The following is a 17494-nucleotide window of genomic DNA, read 5'->3' on the forward strand; positions in this document are numbered from 1 at the left end:
TACAGAAAGCCCGGGGAAACAGGGAAGGAGTACATAAACCGTTTGTTAAAACTATGGGAGGGTCACACGGGGTCTAGCCCATTAATTGACTCACTACAGAGACTACTTAAGGAAGCCGTGGTAAAAGGACAAACAGGTGCGGTTAGAGAAGAAATGGAGAAATTGGTAGCAGGAGGCAGCATGCCCCTGGAAATGTGGATTGCCACTTTGGTTCACCAAATAGATCAGGTAGACGAGGGTAAAAAGAGACATGACAGGGAGTTTGAAAAACTTAATATGCCGCTACTGCGAGAACAGTTGAAGGAGCTGAAAGACACGGTCACTGTTAAAAAGAAAGAAACCAAAGAGATTAAAGCCCAAATGCCTGCTGTGTCTACAGCTCCGCTTAGTGGCCAAATTCAAATACCCTTGCCAGAAGATGAAGGGCCGTTACCCATATATCAAATGTATCAACAATATCACCCAGGTGGCCAATACAGGGGAAGAGCCAGAGGGTTTCAATACATGGGAGGAGGCAGACAGGGCCCGGGAATGCACTTTAGTCCAAGTCAAGGACAGAGAGGGGTATTGAGACATTTTCCGTGTTGGATATGTGGGGAGACAGGACACATATCTCGCCATTGCCCCCATACATACATGACACAGGGAGCTACTGGAATGACACGAACACATTTTCAAACACAGCCACCCCAATATACAGGCCAGGGTGGTAATCCACCGTACGTGGCCCCTAATCCGAACCAAATGCCACAATACTAGGGGTCCCGGGGTCCCATCGTAGGAGAGGTGCAGCTAGAAGAATTCCCTGCACCAGTGTTAGACGTCATGATCGGCGGTAGGCTTCATCCGTTCATGGCAGATACAGGAGCCAGGTATAATACTCCAAATGCTGATCTCCCCAACTCTCCAAAATACACCGACGTGATGGGATTTTCCGGAGAAAAACAAAAATGCTATTTCACCAACCCATTAGACTGCGAACTCGACTTAGGTAATGAAACTGTCAGGTTCACCCATGAATACCTGATACAAAAACAATGTCCAGTAAATTTGTTTGCTAGAGAGTAAAATCATAAGAACACATGCCACGACAGATAATCAGACCCCACACGTTGAACGGAGTAATGCTCTAGTGTGGTGGGGTAGGTATGTGAGAACAGAGTGAATTATTTGAAATAATGGACAGATGGCGAGTCTGGATACAACATCTACGCTCTTACCAAGAGCCCGAGGATCCAGCTCATGTCACACTGAACTATTTACGTTGTCCAGAACAGGGGGAAGAAGTCGAGAACTATGAGGAAATGTGGAAAACAATATTACATATTCTAAAAGCCAAATACGCCTGTGAAGACCCAAAACCGGTCATAAAATAGAACAATGTCTACATTGGAGAACAGGGGGTGGCTGCAGCTGTTGAACTAGAAGCACAACTAGACATTCTGTACAAACTTAGACCTGAAATGTCTCCCCACATTACCATAAAAATAGGAAGTGGGGGAGAAGCTAAGAACTTGGGACCTATGATAACACAAGCTATTGATGCAAATGATTGGGAGGCAGTGAAAGGGGCCACGCTAATGGAATATAGTCCCTCTTGTAAATGCTACAAGCTAAAGTATAATGGAACATTTCGAGTGCGAGTTGGAAAAAGTTGAAAAAAGCAGAACACATGGCAGAGAAAACACTGACTCTGAATTGGCTATGCAACTCTTGAAACAAATACCAGACGAAGTGTGGGCGACTGGACCTTTTGATGTAGGACATTGCAGAGAAATATCTCCTATCATACTACAGATGAAAACACCAGATACCATGTAAGTCCGATTACAACACACCTATCACTCCCGTGGCTAAACAAGGGAGGGCAGATCATAGGTTGGTGCACGATCTCAGAAAAATAAATGCAGGATTAAAGACTACACATTTTGAGACACCCAACCCATACACAATGTTTGTATTCTAATGTCCAAATTCCAAAATCCGTTGTTGCAATCATGTTGTATATTGCAATATGTTGATGACATTCTGATCGCAGGCGAGACTGAGGAAAACGTAGCACAACTGACAGCTGCTTTGCTCAAGTGGTTAGGGGAGAAAGGATTTAAAGTATCCAAATCTAAATTATAAAACTGCAGAGCTCGAGTGGTGATCCTTGGAAGAATAATTTCAGGACAGGGGGTAGATATGACAGCAAACCACAAAAACAACATACTTTCATATGCAAAACCTACTACTGTACAACAAATGATGGCCTTTTGGGGATGGCAAATTACAGTAAAAATTACATATCAGAGTATGCTGAAACTGTGTCCCCTTTAAGGAGACTCATTACAGATACAGGACATAGCCAGCTGAAAGCTAACCTTACCTAGACTAAGGAAGCGGAAGAGGCCTTCATCACCTTAAAACAACAGCTAGCACAGGCTAGTGAGCTCGTCGCTCCTGATTTGGGGAAAATGTTTGAACTTGATGTGAAAGAAAAAGATGGTCCTCCAAGGGAGGAGAGTGTTAAGCTATTATAGCACCAAATTAGAACCAGTGAAAAAAGGCCATCCTACTTGCACCAGAGCCTTATGTGCTATAGCTAAAGCGCTAAAAGGAACCTTATCCAAATCAACACAAATTCACTAGTACAACACAGCAATAAGAAAATTAAATGTGGTCTTTTGAATGTCAGGTCTCTCTCATCTAAATCTGTTTTAGTGACCGATTTGATAACTGATCATCAGATTGATCTATTTAGTTTGACTGAAACGTGGCTGCGGGATGATGAATATGTCAGTTTAAATGAGTCCACGCCACCCAGTCATAGTAACTATCACATTCCTCGAGGCACAGGCCGAGGAGGAGGAGTGGCAGCAATCTTCCACTCTGATTTATGTATTAATCCTAGACCTAAGCAAAGCTTTAATTCGTTTGAAAGCCTCACTCTTAGTCTTGCGCATCCAGACTGGAAAACACAAAAAACAATTCTCTTTGTTGTGGTGTATCGCCCACCTGCTCCTTACTCTGAATTTTTAGCTGAATTCTCTGAGTTTCTATGTGATTTAGTGCTTAGAACAGATAAAGTCATTATAGTAGGTGACTTTAACATCCATGTTGATGTTGGCAGTGACAGTCTTAGCTCTTCATTTATGTCATTATTAGACTCAATTGGCTTTTCTCAGAATGTAAATGGTTCAACTCACTATTTCAATCACACCTTAGATCTTGTACTAACTTATGGCATGGACACTGCCACGGTTTATCCATTAATTATTACCTCCATATTAAATCAGATAAACTTATCTTTATAAACAGGATATGTGCCCCAGTCTTTTAAAACTGCTGTAATTAAACCATTACTTAAAAAACCCACTCTTGACCCAGATGTTTTAGCCAACTATAGGCCAATTTCCAACCTTCCCTTTATCTCTAAAGTTTTGGAAAGGGTTGTTGTCAATCAGTTGCTTGATCATTTAAACAGGAATGGTTTGTTTGAAGAGTTTCAGTCAGGTTTTAGAGCTCATCATAGCACAGAAACAGCTCTGGTTAAAGTCACCAATGATCTCATGGCTTCAGATAATGGACTTGTCTCTATACTTGTCCTGCTAGATCTCAGTGCTGCATTTGACACTATTGATCACAATATTTTATTACAGAGACTTGAAAATGTGATCAAAATTACAGGAACTGCACTAGACTGGTTTGAATCATATCTGTCAGACAGATTCCAGTTTGTCCATGTAAACAACAACTCTTATATACCTATATATACCAAAGTAAGCTATGGGGTTCCTCAGGGTTCTGTGCTAGGACCAATATTATTCACATTATACATGCTTCCCTTAGGCAATATTATTAGAAAGCACGGCATAAACTTCCATTGCTATGCAGATGATACCCAGCTATATTTATCCATGAAACCAGATGAAACTAATCCGCTGGTTAAACTCCAAGCATGCCTTAAAGACATAAAGGCTTGGATGACCTGTAATTTTCTACTTTTAAACTCAGACAAAACTGAAGTTATCGTATTTGGCTCTAAACATGTCAGAGATTCATTATCTAATCACCTGCTTTTGTTGGATGGCATTACCTTGGCCTCCAGTACTACTGTGAAAAACCTTGGTGTTATATTTGACCAGGATATGTCCTTTAATTCTCACATAAAGCGCGTGACCAGGACTGCTTTCTTCCACCTTCGTAATATCATCAAAATAAGGAGCATCCTTTCTCAGAGTGATGCAGAAAAACTAGTTCATGCATTTGTGTCTTCCAGGCTGGATTATTGTAACTCGTTACTGTCTGGCTGTCCAAGTAGCTCTTTAAAAAGCCTCCAATTGATTCAAAATGCTGCAGCAAGAGCACTGACAGGAATTAGCAAGAGAGATCATATTACTCCAGTATTAGCTTCTCTTCATTGGCTCCCTTTAAAATCTAGAATTGAATTTAAAATCCTCCTCCTTACATACAAGGCCCTGAAAGGCCTAGCTCCATCATATTCGAAGGACCTCATAGTACCATACTGTCCAAACAGATCACTACGATCTCTAAGTGCAGGTCTACTTGTGGTTCCTAGAGTTTCTAAAAGTAGAATGGGAGGTAGAGCCTTCAGCTATCAGGCTCCTCTCCTATGGAACCAGCTCCCTGTTTGGGTTCGGGAGGCAGACACAGTCTCTACGTTTAAGGTCAGGCTTAAGACTTTCCTTTTTGAAAAAGCTTATAGCTAGGGCTGGACTTAACCATCCATTAGTTATGCTGCTATAGGCCGAGGCTGCAGGGGGACGATGCACTGAGGACATGTCCTCTCCTCTTTCTTCTCTGGCTCCTGTCCTCTAATATCTTATCATTTTATTTTCTATCTCTTATAATTTACTAATCACTGTGTCTTACTCTCTCCCCTCCGCTCCCCTCCCCCTCCATCATTTTGTGAGGGTCTCTGGTCTGGAGCGCTGAATATCTGACCTGTGGAGTTCTAAACTACATCTGCTGTTGTGGCCTCATCAACCAGCCCAGTCTTCATGGTCTGGAGTGCTGTGTATCAGACCTGTGGAGCTCCATAAACTGCATCTGTCCCAGTCATCATGGCCTCTTCCAGTTGTCCACTCCTACCTAGATGAACAATTCACCAACCTGCCCATAATTCCTGTTATACTCACAAACTGTCACAGATCATCAGCTATGTGTTATATTACTAGACCCTACATGTTTCCTTCCGCTTGATGTATGTATCTATGACAGAAGTTTGTTTATCTTGTTTCTCCTGCTCTTCTTTTCTCTTTATCTTCTCTGTTTCTAACCGGCTGGCCTTCGGCAGATGGGTCCCTCCATATGAGCTGGGTTCTGCTCAAGGTTTCTTCCTGTTAAAAGGGAGTTTTTCCTTGCCACCGTCGCCCTCAGGCTTGCTCTGGAGGTTGCAGGCTGGTTTTTGTGAAGCGTCTTGAGACGATTTGTATTGTTATTGGCGCTATATAAATAAAACTGAATTGAATTGAAATTGAATTAAAAGGGACAGCTCACATCACACGAGGACAGGACATCACAGTACACACAAACCACGCAGTACCGAGCTACATTGCTTCAGCCAAATATGCATTATGTCAGTTCAGAAAACAACATGGCTGCTCCTATAACCAGTGAAACATCACATGAATGTGAAACCCTGGTTAGAGAAGAAATGAACATCTTTCCCAACGTAGTCACCGACGCGATAGCTGATGCCGACAATCTGTTTACAGATGGTCATAGTCATGCAATACCAGCAGGAGGCATAATTGCCTCCTATGCTGTAGTCGGCAGGAAGGCCTCCCCGATAAAAGAACACATGTGGATCACCTTAGAAGCAGATATACTACCACCTCCAGCTTCCGCACAATTAGCAGAAATTATAGCTATAACTCGAGCATGTGAACTAAGTGAGGGAAAGGAAGTGAATACCTACACTGACTCCGCTTATGCTGTGAAAGCGGTACACGTAGATCTAAAACAATGGATGAGAACAGATTTCCTCACCAATACGGGCAAACCTGTGAAACACATGATTCAAATAATAAAGTTACAAGAAGCTCTCTCCAAACCCCGCAAGGCAGCAATTATAAAATGTTCAGGACACCAAACAGGAACAGGTATGACAGCACTAGGCAACAATGCAGCTGATGCAGCGGCTAAAAAGGTGGCCGGCTATGAAGAAAAACTCAACAAAACTTTACAAATGGTCTTAAAAGGAATGAAGGAAGAAAGCAATGAGACTATGGAACAGAAAGTCATTAGTGAAGTGTTGAGTATGCAAGCTGAAGCAGCCCCTCATGAGAAACAGGCTTGGGTTGAAAAAGGCGCCAGTAAATGTAAAATAACGGGCATATGGAGGTCACATGATGGGAGAATTGTCACCTCCTCTACCCTACTGATGATGTTATGTGAAGAGGGACACAAAAGGGGACACCAATCAGGAAGAAGGCTTACTGAAATGATAGGGCAAAAGTGGTGTCATCCCTATCTATCGGAAGTGTATAAATATTTTATAGATACATGTTCGAGTTGCTCCATTTTGGCGTAAACAACATGAAAGCATGGATCCATCCTGCATCGCAACAACAGTTCAGGCTGGTGGTGGTGGTGTAATGCCGGAGTGGGGGATATGTTCTTGGCACACTTTGGGCCCCTTAGTACAAACAGAACACGGTTTAAATGCCACAGCCTACCTGAGTATTGTTGTTGTTTCTGTCCATGTCCATCCCTTTATGACCACAGTCGTCTTCTGATGGCTATTTCCAGCAGGATAATGCACCATGTCACAAAGCTCATATCATCACAAATCGGTTTCTTGAACATGACAAAGGGTTCACTGGACCCCAAAGGTCTCCACAATCACCAGATCTCAATCTAATAGAACACCTTTGGGATGTGGTGGAACAGAGATTTGCATCATAGATGTGCAGCCGACAACTCTGGATATGGACCAAAAGCTGAGGAATATTTCCAACACCTTGTCGAAAGGCACTTCTTAAGGCAAAAGGGGGTCCAACCTTTTACTAGCAAGGTGTACCTTATATAGTGGCCAGTGAGTGTATACACATACTAAGTTTCCTCAAGCCTCAGAATTCTTTTCAACACTGTAGCCAGGCCGACAAAGAGTCTCTGTTGAGCCATCTATTCCTTCAGCCCCTAGCAGTAATGACTTCACAAGCTTCTTTACTGATAAAATTGTTGGCATTACAGATAATATTCATAGCATCCTTCCAGCTGTCAAAGATCTAAGTACAGATGTAAGACATTAGAAGCCTCTGTGAGACCTAGTCAATATTTGGATTCTTTCTTTCCAATTGATCTTCCTGAGCTCACTTCAGTAGTTACAGCATCTAAACCATCAACTTGTCTTCTAGACCCCATCCCGACTAAATTGCTCAAGAAGGAAAAAACACAAGAAAGATAAAACAAATGAGATCAAATTAAAGAAACATTAAAATAAACAATGTAATCAAATTTCTAGAATTACCATTAGGCCTATATACAAGTTGTCAAAAACACTCTGACCAGTTGCATAGCAACAGCAGCATCGTGTTGAATGGCGTATCCTTGTAAGGGAGGGATGTAAATTCAAACGGAGCATGTCTGCCCGTAGAGTCTGAATCCGGGTACAGATGTACTGTGGTCTTATTAGTAGTGGGCGATATGACGATATTAAATTGTGAACGACTACGACGTGAAGACGATCTGTCAAACTGCAGAGATCGTGGGATCGTCGAGGGTACATTCTATAAATTGCAGTTCTATGCTGATGCGCCGTCGCACCAGACGTATTACGTCGTCAACCTGACCGACCAATCACCAAACATCATAGCAAATTACGGACAGTGACGCGCTTTCTTACCCGCCTCCTTGTTTATGTGTGTAGCGGTGGCTACATATCATATCATGATTTTAAAAAATCATGATATGATATTTTTGCCCACCCCTAGGTCCTATGAACCAGATCTTCAAAGCACTTCTCATGACACACTCCCCGTGGATCCCATCAAGCACACAGAGTCACTCCATCCCACTGCCAAAGACCTCACAATCCCCTTGACGACAGGTGGCACCACCGACCCAAAGCACCTTCTCCGCTCGTCCACCGCCAACTCCAGCGTGACTTGCCCAGGACTTCTTCGGAGGTTTAGCATCCAAAGCACTTAGGCTTTACTCCGGGCAGCTCAGGGGACATGGACAGCACTCGCAGCCAATAGCAGGAACACACCACCGGACACAACGGCCGCTCCACCAAAAGCCACAGCCAACAACCAACAAAACAGCCAAAAAACAAAAAGTCCAGAGAAAAACTAAATAAAACAGTACAAATAGACTAAAACAACCGAAAACCATTTTGATTGGATAAAGGCACAGAAAAAAAACTAGAACAAGTCAGACAAAAACAACCATTAACACACTTAGAATAACCTAAAAACGTTATTCTTTACGGAGCTACTGGCTACATGCATCCACTATTTCAAGCATATTTTTCAAAAAAAATAAAAATAAAAAATTAATCACATAAACTTATCTTTTTTAACAGGATATGTGCCACAGTCTTTTAAAACTGCTGTAATTAAACCTTTACTTAGAAAGCCTACTCTTGACCCAGATATATTAGCCAAATATAGGCCAACCCTATATTTCCAACCTTCCTTTTATTCCTAAAGTTTTAGAAAGGGTTATTGCTAATTGGTTGTGTGATCATTTAAACAGGAGTGGTTTGTTAAAAGAATTTCAGTCAGATTTTAGAGTTCACGATAGAACAGAAACAGCTCTGGTTAAAGTTACCAACGATCTCCTCATGGCTTCAGATGATGGGTTTGTCTCTATATTTGTCCTGCTAGATCTAGGTTGCTGCATTTGACACTATAGATCACAGTATTCTACTGCAGAGACTTGAAAGTGTGATCAAGATTAAAGGAACTGCTTTAGACTGAATCATATCATATTCATATTTGAATCATATTTGTCAGACAGATTACAATTTGTCTATGTTAACAATGAGTCTTCTATATATAACAAAGTAAGCTATGGAGTCCCTCAGGGTACTGTGCTAGGACCAATATTATTCACGTTATACATGCTTCCCTTAGACAATATTATTACAAAGTATGACATAAACTTCCATTGCTACACAGTTATATTTATCCATGAAACTAATCACCTGCACTGTAAAAAAAAAAAATGTAATATAACGAAATTTTACTGATTATTTAACATATTATTTCCGTATTTTAAAAATACAGAAACAATCTGGACAATCAACGAAAAAGACTGCGATTTTACATGTCAAATTTAAAATAACATGAAATCAATGTAACTGTGAAAATACATGTGTAAACATGATATTTCTGTTCTTTTACAAAAAACATTAGAAATACATATATTTATTGTTAAAATATGTTCACAAATGAATCATAATTTTACAAATATTTATCTGTTATTTAATGGAATAAACTGTAAAATTCAACAAAACTTAAAACTTAAAAAAATCATTTAAAATTACTGAGAAATTATAGTAAAATAACGATTTAACACTGTAGGCTATTGTGTGTATATATATATATATATATATATATATACAATCCAATGTATATCACAACGTCTTGAATTATTTCACAGCATGTCTGAACAAAACACGTGTAATCAAGAGACATTTTACTGCTGCAACGTCTCCCTGCACAAACACAAAAGACAAAAACGTGAACGCGACATGTCATTGGAGTGCGTACTTGAAAAGCGCGGGTCCCGTTTGGATTGGTCGACAGAAACGGTTGGAGAAGAAGAAGAAGGAGAAGACATGCCATTGGCTGTTGGGACACTGAACATCCGTCTTTGACGTTACGCTTAACAAGGTCAACAACCACCACGCGGCTGTTCCCGTTTGGTCACAGAAACTTGGAGCAAACAGCAGCTAATGTCGAGGCTGGAGGAAGGATGAAGGCAGAAGGCAAGTATCAAACTGAAGCTGAGTAGTATTAGCTTTATTTACCACCATGCCTCTGACTTTACGCAGTCGACAAAACCAATCCGCTAGCATGTCGTCAATTGAAATGTTAGCTAACTACGATGACAAAAGTATGGCCGGCGGCGGCGGCGTCTTCACATGTCGTCTGCCAGTGTTAGTCATAGATATATATCTATGAGTGTTAGTAGTCAGCCAGACCAACCACTTTTTATTTTATTTACGTTAACATTAGCTTAGCACTTAACAGTGAGTCATTACGTTTACTTTTGTGAACTGACTGACACAGGCGGAGAGAAAGAGGAACAACATTTGTTTAGAGCTGCAACAATGAACAATAATCGATTATTAACCCTCTTCTACATTTTCACTATTTTTTTTGGCCATAACTTTTACTGCGTGTCTTGAAATGGCATAATTTCTGGCTAGGATAGGAAGCTGGATTTTATGGAACGTGTCAAAATGTCAAAGTCTTTTTTCCGCGCAGACTGCTCCTACTCCTCCACATGCAGTTGTCGCTGATAAGCCATTTTAAGTTGATTTTCTTCCAAAGAAGAGAGAACAAATGTTTTATAAATGATACTGAGATTTGGTAATGGTTTATTTCAACCAGTTACTCTTTCTTAAAACTAATATTTTCATCTTCCTCTTGCCTCCCACAAATATAGGAGGAGCGACCTACTCTGCCTTTTTCAAGGTTTTTCAAATTTTAATTTTGGTGCAACACTAGTCAGTGGTCAACATGAAATTCAAAACAATACTGAAAAATATGTAAAGGATAAGCTAACGATCATCTTCTAGTTTACTGAGAGGAGATCTGCTAACACAGTTTAGGTTGACATTTTCACAACCAATAGCATTTATTTTGATTTTGGCAAATTTCATGATTCATCATTTTTTATTTCTTTCTTTCTGCAGATAAGTGGTGAGATTTGATTTCATGGCATAAACTTGTGGTTAAGAACTCCACTCCTTTCCATGCTGAACTGTACAGTGAAGCAGTGGCACTCAGTACAAAAAGGGTCTTTCTGTGTTTAAACCAAGGTGAGGCACTTGAATTCAGACAGATTCAGCTCATGCTTGTGATGCAGGACCAGCATGTATACTTTATTGTTACACCTCATGATGTGTCCTATGTGCCAGCATTTGCATTGTATGAAGTGAAACAAGCATGAAATGTTGGAAGCCTGAGCAGAAACTAGATTATTACCATTTGCATGTGTACAAGCTTTGTGGGACAAGATTAATTTCACTTAAGCATAGCATTGTTGACTCAGAGTCATCTGGAGTTTGAAAGATTAAAATCTGACAGTAACAGTATTTTTTGTCCGCTTCTGTCTTTCATCAAATCGATGCATAAACTGAGATACCCTATGCCTTTGCTGGAGCATCTGCAATGTTTAGGAGTTGAGGACCTGAGCTACCTGCAGGAGAGTGACCTCCTTTCTGTCCTCAGACCAGTTGAAGCCAGGAAACGTCTGTCACTGCTCAAAAAGACAAGTATGTGTTTCAGTTTGTACAGAATAAACTTTCACATTAGAAAAATGTACACAGTCAAAATCTACTTATTAGGTCCACCTGCACTAATCAATGCAGTCCAATACAGCAGTTCTACTATGAATTATACTTCAAAGAATCTTCTCTATATTTTTGTTGATGTTTAGAAAAAGGTGATGACTATACACTACACCTTGTTCATCATTGATTTCATAGTGGGTCTTAGTGGTGGTGTACTGCATTATATTTAGAAAGGAACAGTTTAAAATATATCAATGGCTACTGAGGATATAATTATGTTAGGTAATAATATACCCAGATTGAGCTATGTGATGTCTGTGTTTAAATATTACTACTATCTGTCCTTTAATAAGGCCAACAACATGTCTTGGACAGTCCTCCAAGCAGCCAGAGCAACCAACAGTTGAGCAGAGCCAGTACCAGTACAAGTCCAGTAACACAGTCTGACCAGATGCCCCTCTCTGGTGAGTACATGCATCTGTTGCACACAATTACTCTTTTGGGTTAGATGGGTTGAAAAATAACATAATCTACCTGTAACTTAGTGTAATATAGTACAATCAGCAGCAGTGAATTGACAGTGTGCTTATAAATCAGTATCATCAGTTGGGTCTATCTTCTCTAGATTCTGATTCGGTAGCAAATGACACACAACTAATGATGGGATGGGATTATGGGATGAACACAGGATACTTTATCACAATGTACAGAAAAAAATGACTTTTGTATCCAGCAGTAGCAATAGTTCCCCCAACAACAATATGTTGTTCATTTAGTTCCCATGTATAGTCAGCCTGGTGTGTATTTTCTTTGTAGTGTGTTATGTTGAGATCTTACAAGCTTGTCTGTCCCAAAGCAACGGTGTCATCTATAGTGGGACTCGTGTGACTGCTGTGGTGTTGGAAAAGGCTGTATCTTCTTGCACCTTTATCCTGGTCCTGCCTCTTAAACTGTTATTAGCTGTTATTATTTAATAACCGCTAATATTTTCTGCCGTCTCTTCAGGTGGTTACAGCTCAGAAACTGCAACTTCACTACGATCAACAAGTAGTTCAAGTATGGACACCACACCTCGTCAACTGTATAGAGCAGGGGTCGGCAACCCGCAGCTCCGGAGCTGCATGCAGCTCTTTCGTTCCTCTGTTGCAGCTCTCTGCGGCGAGCGGTGCGGAGCAAGGATGCTGATCAAAGCTGTTCACTTTTTCACGCTAACTAACTGCCTCAGAATAGCGGCAACTAGTCACTCATCAGTGAATGAGCGAGAGTTACACAACAACTGAATGACACTGAATGCCACACCACACTCATGGTTGTAACTTCAACCAAAAAACACTGAACTCCCACAGTGCATTACAGCTCATTTACCAGTTGCTGTCGAGTATTTAATTCAAATGTATTTTTAATTTAGTGCGTTAGTTTTTTAAATATAATTCTAAATTTGAATTGATTGTGATCTTTTAACATTAAAATAAAATGTATTTAATTTTTTGTTGGACAAAATATACGCCACAACTGCCGACGTGCGACACCCGCCGGCAGGTCCAGCTCGCTATTTATTGAACTTTTCGACCCCAGGTAAGCCAACCATGGATAAATCCCCGTTATGTATGCATAATGCAATTTCGTTTTCTCTGTAGCAGTTATTTAATTTCATAAATGCAACACACTATGGGCCTAGCATAGAGGTGAAAACGATATCTGCAGTGTTATCTTCATTTTAGATGTCAAAGGGGTTTTGTGGCTCCCAGTGTTTTCTTTCCAAATGGCTCTTTTAGTGTTGAGGGTTGCCGACCCCTGGTATAGAGTATGGATTAATTTCCAGTGACGTTTCGACAAATTTATAATCAATGTTGTGGATGTATGGTGACTTGTATGTAAATTGGTAACTCAACTTTTTTTTCCTTTTTTTCTTTCATTACCAGTTCAGTTGAATTTTGGTTTTTTTTATTGTTTCAGATCCAGTCATTTTAATTGAATTGATTTTTGAATATTGCTGTAATAGTGGCTACCTGCTACAGTTGAATAAAAATACGGAGAATGGGAAATTGTAGCTGTTCTTGTTCAGCTTGGTCTCATTTTTTTCTCATGTTCTCATGTTTTGAAAAGATCAAATTATTGTTGTATACTGTTATATTACATCTAATCTAATATAGCCTACAGCCTTTTTAAATAAAATAATGCCATTAAAACAACTAATAAGAGCACATTTCTGTAACTTTAAGCATTATTATTAAAGTGCCCCTGCTGCCAGAAATTTACATTTTTTTTGAGTTTTTTTTTTTTACAGTGTGGTTAAACTCTAAGCATGCCTTAAACACACAGAGGCTTGGATGACCTGTAATTTTCTACTGTAATTCTCAACTCAGACAAAACAGAAGTCATTGTATTTGGCCCTAAACATGGCAGAGATTCATTGTCTAATCACTTGGTTCCTTTGGATGGCATCACCTTGGCCTCCAGTAGTACTGTGAAAAACCTTGGTGTTATATTTAACCAGGATATGTCCTTTAATTCTCATATAAAGCAGGTGACCTGGACTGCTTTCTTTCACCTGCGTAATATCGTCAAAATTAGGAACATCTTTTCTCAGCGTGATGCGGAAAAACTAGTTCATGCATTTGTGTCTTCCAGGCTGGATTACTGTAACTCATTACTGTCTGGCTGTCCAAATAACTTCTTAAATAGTGTCTGAGCACTGACAGGAATCAGCAAGACAGATCATATTACTCCAGTTTTAGCTTCCCTTCATTGGCTCCCTATGAAATCTAGAATTGAATTTAAAATCCTCCTCCTTACATACAAGGCCCTGAAAGGCCCAGCTCCATCATATCTGAAAGACCTCATAGTACCACATTGTCCACACAGATGACTACGATCCTACGACATGCAGGTCTACTTGTGGCTTGTAGAGTTTCAAAAAGTAGAATAGGAGGTAGAGCCTAATGAAGATACAGCATTGCCAAGGCTAACGGAAGCTTCTGTTGGACATGTAAGCTAAACCATGGTGCTCCAAGCAAGTTAAAAGGGTCCTGTGGTCTACAGAGTCAAAATCAGCTGTGGAATCTGAAACCCTGTGGATGGTAGAGTCAATAGAGTCAGCGATAAAAGATCCAAAACTTTTAAAAGAGCAGTGCTATCAAGAGACTTAAAACCACAGAGGAACACCTCTAGGATACCATGTGTCTAAAAATGTCCAAAATCCAATATCTTCTTAAGAAATTTGAATTTTGAAATTGATAGAAGACAAAGGTGTTCAGGCTTGTTTCTGTAATTGAAAGGATGCATGATTGCAATTTTAAAATTCACTGTCACTATTGTGATAGATTAGTAGGGTTGTGAAAAGAGTAATCATAAAAACAATCAAACAATGGATGGATATCTGTTGGTAGTAATGCATCCAAAAATATGAGGTTGCTTTATGTAGCTTCCTGGTCATATGGTTAAGGGATGGGAATCTTTTAACAAACTAGTTCCAACTGGTTCAATTCATCGATATCATTAACCTTCATGCTTATCGGGCCGTCTTTACATCCCACTCCAGAAGGTGGTGGTAATGCACCTAAAAGACCTTTTGAAGGTTTGCCAGCCATCAGAAAACTGAAAGAAGAACAACAATCCTTATGTTGAGGCACGTCATTCACATATACATACATATATGAAAGACCTCATAGTACCATACTGTCCAAACAGATCACTACAATCTCTAAGTGCAGGTCTGCTTGTGGTTCCTAGAGTTTCTAAAAGTGGAATGGGAGGTAGAGCCTTCAGCTATCAGGCTCCTCTCCTATGGAACCAGCTCCCAGTTTGGGTTCGGGAGGCAGACACCATTTTAGGCTTAAGACTTTACTTTTTGACAAAGCTTATAGCTAGGGCTGAACTTAACCATCCATTAGTTATGCTGCTATAGGCCTAGGCTGCAGGGGGATGATGCACTGAGGACATGTCCTCTCCTCTTTCTTCTCTGGCTCCTGTCCTCTAATATCTTATCATTTTATTTTCTATTTCTTATAATTTACTAACCATGTGTCTTACTCTCTCCCCTCCGCTCCCCTCCCCCTCCATCATCTTGTGAGGGTCTCTGGTCTGGAGTGCTGAATATCTGACCTGTGGAGTTCTAAGCTACATCTGCTGTTGTGGCCTCATCAACCAGCCCAGTCTTCATGGTCTGGAGTGCTGTGTATCAGACCTGTGGAGCTCCATAAACTACATCTGCCCCAGTTACCATGGCCTCCTCCAGTTGTCCACTCCTACCTAGATGAACAATTCACCAACCTGCCCATGATTCCTGTTATACTCACAAACTGTCTCATAGATCATCAGCTATGTGTTATATTACTAGACCCTACATGTTTCCTTCAGCTTGACGTATGTATCTACGACAGAAGTTTGTTTATCTTGTTTCTCCTGCTCTTCTTTTCTCTCTATCTTCTCTGTTTCTACCCAGCTGGCCTTCAGCAGATGGGTCCCTCCAAATGAGCTGGGTTCTGCTCAAGGTTTCTTCCTGTTAAAAGGGAGTTTTTCCTTGCAACCGTCGCCATCAGGCTTGCTCTGGAGGTTGCAGGCTGTTTTTTGTGAAGCGTCTTGAGATGATTTGTATTGTTATTGACACTATATAAATAAAACTGAATTGAACTGAATTACGTGGCTCTCACATGACGACAACGAAGATAGCAAAGAGGCTGAAATGGTCAAAAATGAGGCTTCACTTCACTAGAATTGACTAATTGGACTAATTATTGAGGCATTGCATCAATAAAATCGATGTCCATCCCTAGATATGGTGATTCAATGGCATCCTGCCACAGTATGAATCCAATCCATTGTCTCCTCTAACACCGTCACTGATGTGCAATGCATGAGGACCATCAAAGTGTAAAACATCCGACTAGCCTGTGGTGGCAGTGTGTTAGTGCATGGCCTGTCTTATTACGCTTCACGTTGATGAGGATGGGATCCCGATCAACGTTATGGGATCTCATGGATGTTAGGTGAGCACAAACCACATGAACTCTTTTAATATGGATAGTGGCCTGTATAAAATAACAACAGTTGCCATTAAGTCTTCAAATAGATGGGATGGAAGCCCCAATCAGACCTACCTGTTATGCTCTGTGCAGTCTCCGTTGAGTCCAGACTGGACTCGTTGACTGGACTCTCTGCTGCGTCTGTCACTTTCATCTCTGTCCTATCTTTGGATGCCTTTACTTGTTTTTCAATCATGGAGGGTGGCTGAGCAAACAGCAATTATATTTTTAAAAAGCATTATATCATTCAGTGCTTATGCAAATCTGTCAGTATTGAATATCAACACAGGAAGTGCCTGGCTTATAGAAAAAAAAAACACAGTTCAGTAAAAAGAGTATTTGAATTTAATTAGTATTACATTTGAATCAACATGATATTCTTTACATTTTCATATGCTGACCTGTTTCTTGACAGGAAGTCCATGATCTTGAGAACCAGGTCCCAAAGCCAAACCCAACAGCCAGTCAGAGTATGGAACATTCTTCTCCACTGCTGATCTAAACTTAGGGTCCCATTTGGCATACAGTACTGTACCTCCAATGGTACCGCTTAAGGTCAACAAGCCAGCAGCAACCACTTTAGTTGTGCTACTGTGATAGAAGAGGAAGGAAGAGACATGATTTTCTCGTTGCAATTAATATTGTTTTTTAATATAGCACTAATATCAACCAAACCGCTGCACTAGAAAGAAAAAAAATCTTTATTAACAAGAAGACACCCACTCATATGGTATCATAAAAAGATTTTCTTTTTTAAAAAGAAACCTTGGGAACAACAGGATAAGTACTAGGAAAATTGGTGGGACCAGGACTGCAGAGCCATAAAAACATGAAGCAAAAAGCCAGACACAATTCCATGTCTGGTCATATGACAAAAGAATATACACTCCTGAACAAAATCTCAACGCTGGGGGAAAAATTACAGTTACTCGGAATTTGTAGATCATAACAAAGTTGTAGAAGGCGCTTTAAAATGCAAAAAGAAGAAACT

The 17494-nt window shown here is 40.3% G+C and overlaps 1 protein-coding gene across 2 annotated transcripts in view; it reads right to left on the reverse strand.

The window, feature by feature from the left end:
* The window catches only part of immt (inner membrane protein, mitochondrial (mitofilin)), a 57076-nt gene that overhangs the window by 20068 nt on the left and 19514 nt on the right, over positions 1 to 17494 (reverse strand). For both annotated transcript variants that reach the window (XM_047584369.1, XM_047584368.1), the window contains exons 3-4: positions 16905 to 17094; positions 16579 to 16708 (exon numbers count right to left, since the gene is read on the reverse strand). In XM_047584369.1, coding sequence (XP_047440325.1) covers positions 16579 to 16708; positions 16905 to 17094 — 320 coding nt within the window. The remainder of the gene's footprint in view (positions 1 to 16578; positions 16709 to 16904; positions 17095 to 17494) is intronic.

The sequence above is a fragment of the Mugil cephalus genome, chromosome 5 (assembly GCF_022458985.1).
Source record: "Mugil cephalus isolate CIBA_MC_2020 chromosome 5, CIBA_Mcephalus_1.1, whole genome shotgun sequence".
NCBI lineage: Eukaryota > Metazoa > Chordata > Actinopteri > Mugiliformes > Mugilidae > Mugil > Mugil cephalus.